The sequence below is a fragment of the Elephantulus edwardii genome, unplaced genomic scaffold, assembly GCF_000299155.1.
Source record: "Elephantulus edwardii isolate Elephantulus edwardi_28Jun2011 unplaced genomic scaffold, EleEdw1.0 scaffold00043, whole genome shotgun sequence".
Taxonomy (NCBI): domain Eukaryota; kingdom Metazoa; phylum Chordata; class Mammalia; order Macroscelidea; family Macroscelididae; genus Elephantulus; species Elephantulus edwardii.
Window position 1 is genome coordinate 13,940,616 of NW_006399793.1, and position 11,421 is coordinate 13,952,036.

At 37.7% G+C, this 11,421-nt stretch overlaps 1 protein-coding gene across 2 annotated transcripts in view; it reads right to left on the bottom strand.

Annotated features, from left to right (window-relative positions):
- MCTP1 (multiple C2 domains, transmembrane 1) overlaps positions 1-11,421 on the bottom strand; it is a 906,633-nt gene that overhangs the window by 308,931 nt on the left and 586,281 nt on the right. For both annotated transcript variants that reach the window (XM_006885367.1, XM_006885366.1), the window contains one exon: positions 9,054-9,184. In XM_006885367.1, coding sequence (XP_006885429.1) covers positions 9,054-9,184 — 131 coding nt within the window. The remainder of the gene's footprint in view (positions 1-9,053; positions 9,185-11,421) is intronic.

An 11,421-nucleotide genomic window follows, 5' to 3' on the forward strand; every position in this document is an offset into this window, starting at 1 on the left:
CAAGAAACCCCTTGAGTTTCTTGTCACGACCGTAGTCGGGTGGTCGGTGACATTGGAGCCTCTTTAAACTGTGAGAATTATCTGTCACTTTGTTGTACTGAGGGAATGATCTGCATGCAAATTGCTAATTACTCTCTAGCTTCACTGTCTTATATTCTTGTTTGTTTATCATTGTTTTTATTAGTACACTTGTCTGTCACTTTGCTGTATTAAGTAACTTGTGGGTGCTGTTATGCTGAAAGCCATACCACTGGTCTGTCAAAGGCCAGAGGGTTCATCCATGTGGATAGGTTTTAGTAGAGCTCTCAGATATAGACAGACTAGAAAAAAGGATTTACCATCCATTCTTATATAACAAGTCTCTAAAATCTTATGAATAATAGAGGAACACAGATATTTGAGGTATTACAGGCAGAACCCAGATTGGAAGTCAAACAAACTGAGGCACAAATTGAGATTTGTACACCAGTGTTCATAGCAGCATTATTCACCATCACAAGATCATGGAAACAGTCCAACCACAAATGATTGGATTGAGAAATTATGGTACATTCACACAATGGAATACTATGCAGCATGCAAGAACAATGATTTTGTTAATTATTGCCTAACTTGGAAGGGACTGGAGAGCACTATGCTGAGTGATGCAATCCATATTGAAGGCTGTAATGCTGGATCTTCGGCAAGCGTTACATTCTTTGGGCATGTTGCTAGGAGAGGCTACTCCTTGGAGAGAGACGTCATGTTTGGAAAGGTGGGGGGGGGCAGTGAAAGACAAGAAGACTCTTAACCAGGTGGGCTAGCGTAGTACCTGCAGCAATGGGCTCAAGTGTGCCAGAGACTGTGATGGTGGTACAGGACAGGATAACTTTCAGATCTGTTGTGTATAGCATCACTATGAGTTGTACTCGACTCGACCACACTTAACAAAAACAACAACATTGTCTCAGGCATCTCTGTTATGCTGTTTTTAGGTACAGTTGAGTCAATTGCAACTCACAGCAACACCATGAAACACACATCAGAACCTTGCCTTATCCGACGTCATCCGCATGCTCTCCTCCATGCTAGAAATATTGTTATATTCACTTTAGCAAGTCATCAGGCCATCTTCTTTTTCTTTCCCATTATCAGGTCATTTTTCAAAGGATTGATTGCTTCTGTCAACATGTTCAAAGTACATCTCCATCCTTGCCCCTAAAGATTACTCTGCTTGCACTTCTGGGTTGCATCACTGTTGTTGTTGTTGTTGTTGTTGTTGTTGTGAGCTGCTGAGATGCTTGTGACTCATAGTGACAATAGCTCTGAACCCAACCCTCTGTTGATCCAATCTCATTGTCTCCAATACACCTATTCCCATTACCCCAGTTACTGAGTCAATCAGTCTCATCTAGAATCTTTCTCTCATGCGCTGTCTCTCTATTCTTCCAAACATGATGGTCTCGCCAGTGATTTCCCTCCTGGCAGTATGCCTAAACTATGTCAGATAGAGCTTCAAAATTCTTGCCTGCAAGGAACAACTTAGTTTCATCCTCTCTAAGACACACTTGTTTGTTCTCTTGGCAGTCCATGCTATGTTCAATACTTTTCTCCAAAACCACAACTCAAAGGCAACAATTCTGGTTATATCAACCTTAGTCATTGTCCAGCTTTCTGATTCATAGCAAAGAGTTGTGAAGACCATAGCTCTCATCAGCTGCACCTTATTCTGTTGACTGAGGTCAAGGGTATATTAGTCTGAGATACTAACTCTTCAGTACTCTGGACAGGAGATCTCCCCAGTGCAATTAGTCTTTTGATTTCCTGACTGCTGGTGCCAAGAGTGTTGATCGTGGAACTAAGCAAACTGAAATTGTTAACAATCTCAATCTCTCCTCCATCTCTCATGATGTTACCAATTGGCTAAAATGGTGAGAATTTTTGTTTTCTTGATGTTTAGCCTCAATACATATTGCACAATACAGTTCTTGACCTTCTTCAGGAAACACCTCAGGTCCTCCTCAGTTTCAACTAGCAAAGTTATGTCATCTGCATAACACAGGCTGTTGATGAGTCTTTCTCTAATCCTGATGCCACATTCATCCTTATAACGTCCAGCCTCCCAAATGATCTGGTGTAGGTATAGATTGAAAAGATATAAAGTTAGAATGCATCCTTCATGTATACCTTTTCTGATTTTGTCCCATGCAATGTTTCCTTGCTGTGTTTTGACTATTGCTTCCTGATCCAAGTATAGGTTTTGAATGAGCACAATGAAATATTCTGGGATTCCCATTATTCTCAAGGTTAGTCATAATTTATTGTGATCCATGCAGTCAAATGCCTTTGCATAATCAAAGAAATATATACAAACATGCTTCTGGTACTCTACTTTCAACTAAGATTCATCTAACATTGGCTATAGTGTCCCTAGTGTTACGGCCTCTTGTAAACCCAGCTTGCGCATATGACAGTTCTCTGTTGATGTGCTGTTCCAGTAGTTTTTGGATATTCTTCAGCAAGGTCTTGCTTATGCGTGATATTAGTGATATTGTTCAATAATTTCCACATTCTGTCGGATCACCTTTTGCTAGAATGGGAATAAATATGGATCTCTTCCAGTCAGTTGGCCAGGTAACTGTTGTCCAGATTTCCTAGAGAAATCTGGTGAGCGCATTAAGGACAGAATTTGTTTGTTGAAATATGTCAATTGATATGCCATCAATTCCTTGCACCTTTTTCTTTTACTAATTCCTTCAGAGCAGCTTGAACTTTTTGGGGTGGGTTTAATCTGTAAATTTTTTGGCTAGTAGTTGAATGCTTATAAATTTCAACACCCAACAACTCCTTAAATGGGAGTGTTATTGTGTACTATTAAGTTTGACTCATAGCAAATAAAAGAAGATAGTAATCAGTGTATAAGTTGTTTAAGTACTCCAGATTTGAAAGTGGTTCTTTCACCACAACCAATCTTGTTTTTATTATAAAAAATGAAAACAAATCCTCTCCAATTGAGTTTGTATTTATATACTACATCATTTACAAAAATTGTTACTTGTGATCTTTATTGGAAAATTAAGTAGACCATTACAAAACTGCAGCATAATAAATTAGTCTATAAAATAAGATCTTTATCAGTGTTTTCAAGTTTTGTACCAAACTTATTTGTCATAGGCGAGGAGGTATTGTTTTCCCGGGATAAATGTAATTCCATTCATCAGCCAATGGACAATTTTTTTTAGAAGTCTTTAAGTTATTATCAGTATAGACAAGAATGCTTTGATGGTAGTTTATGAAATAAGATGGGAGACCAGATGGCAAATTAACTATGACTGTTGTTGTGGTTGTTATGTGCTGTGCAGTTGCCTACAACTCAAAGTGACCTTATGTACAACAACCCTGAAGCCTGCCCTGTCCTGAGCCAGTCTCACTGACTCAGACACACCTTCCCCCCATTGCCCCATTTACTGTATAAATCCATCTCATCTGGGGTTTTCCTGTCCTGTTCTATCCCTCAACCCTTCTCCAAGGATCAGTCCCTCCTGGTCATATGCCCAAAATATGTGAGACAGAGCTTTAAAATCCTAGCCTCCAAGGAGAAACTTGGTTTCACCCTCTCTAAGATAGACCTATTTGTTTTCTTGGCGGTCCATGGTATGTTTAAGACTCTTTTCCAGCACCACAACTCAAAGGCATCGATTCTTCAGTCATCCTTAGTCATTATCCAGCTCTGTGACGCATAGCAAGTAACTGTGGAGACCATGGACTGGATCAGGGGCACCCTAGTCTCTAGACAGACATCGTTGCTTCTCAGCACTCTGGAAAGGTCTCTGACAGCAGACTTGCCTAATGCAATTTGTCTTTTGATTTCCTGACTGCTGGTCCCAAAAGTGTTGATTGTAGATCTGAGCAAGCTGTAATTGCTAACATCAATGTCTTGTCCATCTATCATGATGCTGTCAATTGGCCCGGTGGTGAGAATCTTTGTCTTCTTGATTTTGAGCCTCAATTCATATTGAAGACTACAACTATAACTCAGCCTTGAAGAGCTCTCCATGAAGAGAGCAAAGATTGTTACTAAGACAGTGGAGAAAGAAAAGACCAAAATAGATGTCACTAGAAACTGAAAATTGCACCACAACATTGAGAAGCCAAAACAAAGGGATGAGATCTCGTAGTAAAAAAGATGAACAGAAGATTTTAAAGGGCAATTTCAGAAGACAAAGCAAAGTATTAAAACAAAATATGCCAAGAGCTGGCATTAGAGGGAAAAAAAGGAAGAACTCTCTCAGAATTCCTCAAATGTAAAGAACTAAAAAACAAATCAGACCTTGAGTTGCAATAGTGAAAGATGCTATAAACAAAATCTTATGTGACCCAGGAAGTATCAAAAGAAGATAAAGAGAATACATGAAGTCATTTTACAAAAAAAGGATTGATCAATCCGGAAAAAAAAAATTCAGGAAGCAGTATGTAGTAGATAGCCAGTGGTGATAAGGGAAGAAGTTCTAACTACACTGAAGGCTTTAGGGGGGGGGAAATTAGACCCCAGAATCAATGTGATATCAATTGACATGTTCCAAATAATAGATGCAGAGACCTGGTTGTGTTCATCAGTCTGTACCAGAAAATTTGGAAGACAGCTACCTGGCTGACTGTCTAGAATAGATCCATACTTATTCTGAGTCCCAACAAAGATGATACAATGGAATGTGGAAATTAACAAGCAACATCATTAATACCCCATGCTGAAGATCATCCAAAAATGACTGGAACAGTGCATTGTTGAAGAACTGCTAGAAGTTCAGGCTGGGTTTAAAAGACACGGGGGCACCAGGGATATCATTGCTGACATCAGATGGATGCTGGTTGAAAGCAGAGAATACCAAAAAAACGTCCGTTTGTGTTTTATTTACTAAGCATACATAGGCATTTAACGGTGTGGATAACAAACTGCAGCTAACACTGAGAAGAATGGGAATTCCAGAATATTTAATTATGCATATACAAAATCTATACCTAGACTACTGTCTGAACAGAGCAAGGAAACACTGCATGGTTTAAAATAAAGAAAGGTATTCAACAGGGCTGTATCATTTCTCCACATTTATTCAGTCTGTATCTTGAGCAAATCATTAGAGAATCTACTTTAGAATGAAGAGTGTGGCATCAAGATTAGAGGAAGACTTGTCAACAACTTGTGTTATGCAAATGACACAAAAAAGCTTGCTGAAAGTGAGGAGGACTTGAAGTACTTGCTGCAGAGGATCAAGGATTGCATCCTTCAACAAGGATTTCATCTCAGCCTCAAGAAAACAAAAATCCTCACCACTGGACCAATAGGTTACATTATCATAGATTAAGATTGAAATGATAATTAATTTAATCTTGTTGCATCAATAACCAACACCTTTGGACCAGCAACTAGGAGATCAGGAGATAAATTGTGTTGGCAAAGTCTACTATCAGGGATCTTCTCAAAGTCCTAAAAAGTAATGATATAATATTATTTAAAAGATTAAAGTGAGCCAGATTCTTTCCAATCACCTGCTGAACATCTGAGACATAGGCAATGTACAAAGATAAAAGGGGAATAATCGATACGTTTGAATTGTGGAGAAGAGCAATGAATAGCTCATGGACTACAAAAAAACAAATAAATATGTCTTGGAGAAAGTGCAACCAAAATACTTCTTGGAGGCAAAGATGGTGAAACTTTGTCCCACATAATTTGGACCTGTTTTTAGGAAAGCTTGCTCCTTGGAAAAGGACATCATATTTGGAGAAATTGAGGATCAGTGAAGTAGAGGAAGAAAAAGGTGTTTGGGATGATAAGGGTAGTTCAGAAGAGGACAGGGTTCAGATCTGTTGTTTTTAGGTTTGCTAAGAGTCATACTTGACTACACTTAACAATACAAAATAAATTTGTGCTTGGAATACAAATTTAATTGAAAAGTATTCCCTTCTGAACTAGTCTAGCACTTAAGAAATTTCCTAGAATCCTTTAGTTCCACTGCAATAATGAAATCTTTATACAAACTCTGACCACTTTATTGCTTGCCACAGAAGTATAATAATATATTTATTTTCAGTGGCAGACTGTGTTTAAGGTACAACTTTATAAGCATAAAGTTTAGAACAGAGTTTCTGGGGCTATCTTGCATCAAATTAGACCTGGAATTATGGTTCACCACAGTCATTTCCTTTTTCAGCAACAGGCATCTTTTTTAAATTAGTCAACCACATAACAAAATTCTGCTGTCCATTGTCAGTATCTCAAAATTCAACAATTCCTTTCATTCCACAAACACATTTAAATTGATATTTTAAAAAACTAGCCTGTGAGTCATCTGGTCTACACTTGTGTTCTTGTGTTTGTGCTCTAAATGTTTTTAGCTCAAATTGCTTTGCTAGGCACACCTCTGAAAATATATTTCTCCTCTTCTAAAACCCTTCTAAGACACTCTAGTTGCCACTGAAATCAAGAAAATCTCCCATGTTCTTCTGTCAAGTAATAGGCCATTGTTCCTCTAAAATTTGCTAAAATACGGGGAAACCAGGGAAATAAGCTCAGAGGAGAGAAACAGACACATTCAAGCCAACCATTTCTGTAATGTAAAATTATGATCTTAAAGAACTCATAGTATTGAGAAGTAAGAAAAAGATAGTTTAAATAGACTAAGAAATTTTTTTATAACACAGCATCAACAAAAATCTGCCTAGTGGTAAAATGCTGCACTGAAAAGGGAGACAGTTATAATGCTTCAGCTGCTTCACTGGAGAAGGACGGGTAGTCTGTCTCTTCCTATGTGATTTACTGCCCATAAAAACACACCAGAGGGTCATCTGTGGGTTGGTTCCAATTCAATAGTCCACAACAAATGCAACAACAATCCGATATCATTGTTGTTGTTGTTATGTGCCATCGAGTTGCTTGTAAACATAAAAAAATACTTGCTGGAGAAGAGTATTGAATGTAGCATGGACTGCCAAGAAAACAAACAGATTCATCCCAGAGAGGGTTAAACCAGGCTACTCCTTGGAGGCAAAGATTCTGGGGCTTCACCTGACATACTTTGGACATGTTGTAGGAGAGACAGGTCTTTGGAGAGGGACATCATGCTGGGTAGAGTGGAGGGACAGCGCAGGAGGGGAAGACCCTCTATGAGGTGGATTGATTCAGTGACTGGGGTAATCTGGATGGGTGTGTCAGAGGCAATGAGATTGGCACAGGATAGAGCAGGTTTTAGGGCTGTTGTACATAGGATCGCTATGAGTCACAAACGACTCGACGGCACATAACAACAACAACAACAACAACAACATCACACTGACCAAGGAATTAAAGAAGCCAGTAGACTCTGTTATCAATACAGACAAACAGACCTAAGGAAATTAGGTTGAGGCAGCAATCATTCCTGTGGTCACCAAGTAAAGCTAGACTTGCCATATACTATCTAAAAAAATTATGTAGAACCTCTGGTGGTGTAGTCTGTAGGGGGGTGTGCTGTTAATCCCAAGATGATGCTTCTCTTGGTGGTTCAAATCCACCATGGCTCTAAGAGAGAAGGATGACAGTCTTTTCTTGTCTAATTAACAGCTTCTGAAAATCTGCTAGAGAGTCAACTGATAGTCAGCACAGACTCAATGACAATGAGTAGAGACTTAAAAACAGCTTATACATCTGAAGAAATTTCAGTAACTCCAAAAATTTTAGTAGTACCTGCTTGAAAGAGCTTATAGTCTACCTTAGGAGACAGTCAAATATATAATTTAAAATATTATATTAAATGTATTAAAAGATGTATACTTACAGTTTGCTTTCTTACAGAAGCAGTAAATACCCTACAAAGCAGTGGATTTTCAAAAGAATATAGGACATATAGGGAATTTTTGAAAATAATGTGTTACTGAAGAAGAAAAGTACAATGAAAACCTAGTCTTTAAAAATTGTTTAAATGTGACATAGTACTAGGTTACAGTGCTGTGCTTTCAATGTCATCGTCTAAGTTGTCAATTAAAGGTTAACAGAAGTCAATCTTGGACCCCTCACTTTATAATTCTGTGAAGAAAACCAGTGATTAAACACACACACACACACACACACACACACGTATATCAGAATCAATAAAAATGAAAATATAAATATGTTAGGTTGGACTCCTGTTTTTAACTTTTCTAAAGTATAAAACTTCATTAGGCTGTAGACTTACAGACTTTGAAATCATAGGAACTATAATAAAGTCTTTAATATATTCTTCTATACACTGATGTCTTATTTCTCTATTGTTAAGTTTTAATGGTTTCAATACAAAGATACATTTATAAACATAAAAAATAGTCTTTAAAATAAGGACATAATTCTTAGGTTTCAGGTACATATTAAAAATAATCTTAGCTTTATGGAAATGTTAGGCAACTACAGAACACTCTCTTCTGGTGCATTATCAGATTAACATGGATCTGCCTCACTTAATGTACTTCCTCCACTAAAACTTGGGAATTCTGCACAGATTTTCAAACTCCTCAGAGACTGCAAAAAAATTCCCTGCTTTGTAGGGAGCTATAAGGAATAATATATTTTATGGTCACAACATGCTTTATGAAAATAAATACTATCTCAGAACACTTTACAGACTATGAATATGGTCTTTGTTCCTTTAAGTATTTAACATCAGATGAGATTCCTCTTTTTCAACTCCCAGAACTTTCATGCCCAGTATTTCTGACATCTGGAGAAAATTTCTGGATAGCCAATTCAGACAGCCCTCTGTCTATCAACTGGTCAAAACTGCCACCTACTGGTCAGTCTTCAAATCTTTTCTTTTCTGTTCAATCACGCATCATTGCCTTCAAAATACTAAACATCTTTTCCTTCAAATCAGGAAAGCTAAAAAAAAAAAAAAAAAAAACAAAAAAAAAGCCTTCAACAAAAAACAAAACAAAACAAAAACACCAACAAATCCAAAACAAAAACAAAATAGGGAAGCTCAATTACAGTAAAGATCTTCACGTGAAACGTTTTTAAATGAAATAACACCTCTAAGGTGAATGTAAATAACATAGTCACAGACCTGCCAATAAAATCATCCCTTTTCCCAGCGTCTTTGTCCCATGCAGTGATGTCAATAATTCCTCCTCTTTCTTCATAGAGATGAAAATCAAACTGTTCTCTCCACTGAGGATTCAAAGTTTTTGGCCTTATCTGTGGGGGGAAAAAGCCTCATAAAAATTAGCTTTTAAAATTTTAACTTGAGACACAAATCAAACTTTTGATACTACCTAGAAAGGCATGTAAGTAGGATAGTTGAGCAAAATATTCAGACATTAAAGAAATAAGGTCCTAGCATCTTTACTGCATGGAGTCTGGAAATCAATTGAGGTATCATGAAAACCTAAAGGCCCTCTTGATCATCTTGAATAGCAGATGAGAGAGCTGAACCATATAGAAAATGGAAATAGTCTATAGTCTATAATTGAAATAGCTCACTCAGATATTATCCTTTTTTTTAATATCATGGTTAATGCATAGAGACATAGAAGTCATATTCATTCATCTCATAACAGAGGAAAATGAGAGCTCCTAGAGTTTTTCTAACTCTCTTTAATACATTAGACTCTGTAAACCAGATAACAAAGTTTTGTGAGGACATGGGGGGAAAAGGTAATTTGGGGTTGCTAAAAAAGTAACTTGGGGTTGCTAAGCAAATTTTCGTTAGAGTAATATTAAAACAGCATATGATCGCTGTGGTTGTTATGTGACTTAGAGTCAGAACTGATTCATAGCTGATCTTGCAGTGAGTTTTCAGAGGCCATAAATTGTATGGGAGGAGACTGCCTATTTTCTCCCATGGAGCTGCTGGTGGATTTGAACTGTGAACCTTTGGGTTGTCAGTGCAACTCCTTATTCACAAAGCTCTCTTAACATATAATATCATCTCCATTTTGTCTGTGGAGAAATTGAGGTCTGGAGTTTAAGTGGTCAACCTAAGGTGACTAGGTTTGAGTATCTAAACACCAATTCAGGATTTTGAGTACCAGAATTTTCCCTGAAACCATATTAAAAAACATACAAACAAAAAAAAAAATTGGGTATTAAAAAAAGAAAAACTCCAGGGGACATACTAAAGAATGATGTGTCATGAAAATCAAAGATATCCCCCTGACCATATTGAATAGCATATGAGGCACAAATCTGTCTTGGAAGAAGTAAGCTAGAATTCTTCTTAGAAGTAAAGGTGGCCAGACTCAATCTGTACTTTGGGCCTATTATCAGCACAGACAAATTCTTGGAAAAGAACATCATGATTGGCAAAACTGGCTAGCAAAAAAGACTCTCAATGAGATGGAGTGACATAGTGACTGCAAAGATGGACTCTAACACAGCAACTATTGTGAGGATGGTACAGGACAGGGCAGCATTTTATTCTTTTGTGCATAGGGTCATTGTAAGTAGAAACTGCCTGTATGTCACTAAAGGAACAACATACTTAACAATAGCAACAATAAAACCACACACAATTTCCTACCTACATATATTTACAAATGTCATGTGTGAAGCAAATAAACTAGTGTGTATGCCTTTGGAGGCTCATGTGTGAAGTGGCTGGATCCTGGAAGGTGGGTTCTCTTGTTTTAATTGAAGGTCAGATGTGGACTGTTTGGTTAGAGTGTGGGTTTTTTTTTGTTGTTGTTGTTCATAATTGGATGTGAGCAGATTTTATTTGTTGGTTTTAGGTAACAATGAGCTGTGTGCTGGAAGCTTCTCGTTTAAAGTCAACCAAGAACTGGTGGTGGGCCTTGTATTTAAAAGGTAGTTGAGGCCCAACTAAGTCTCCACTTTGGAGGCTCATGTGTGAAGCAGTTGAATTATGGGAAGTGGATTATTTTGTTTTGGTGAGGGTCAGGTTTGGACACCCTTGGGCTGGGTGTTAATTGTTTTTAAGATGAACATTCTTCTAAGTGGTACAGCAAGTTGCTGTCCTGAGGTAACCTGGGGTTGCTGTGATGCTGTGATGTGTCAAATGCTGCAATTTAGGTTACTCATCAGGACGGTGTTTGGTGGAGCTCCCAGATTGAGACAGATCTGGAAGTAGGAGTGGCATCCACTTCCGAAACCACAGGCCTCTGGAAACTCTATAAACATAGAGAAACGACTATAGTTATAGAACAAGGTTCAGGTCTTTTGTTCACAGGGTTGCTATGAGTTGTGCTCAATTCGACATAACAACAACAACAACAGCATATCCAAATGTACAGGTTTATAACTGTAAATGTGAAGGTATCTTACAGAAGCAGTGAAGAAAGATATCTATCTATAATGGTGTGTTTTAAAATTCCATTCAGAGAATAGTCTAAAAGTATTATATTTTAGGGCATTATTTTTATTGTAGGAGTATGCAATGAGGGTTGCAGAGTGGATTATATTTGGGGGTGGGGGGT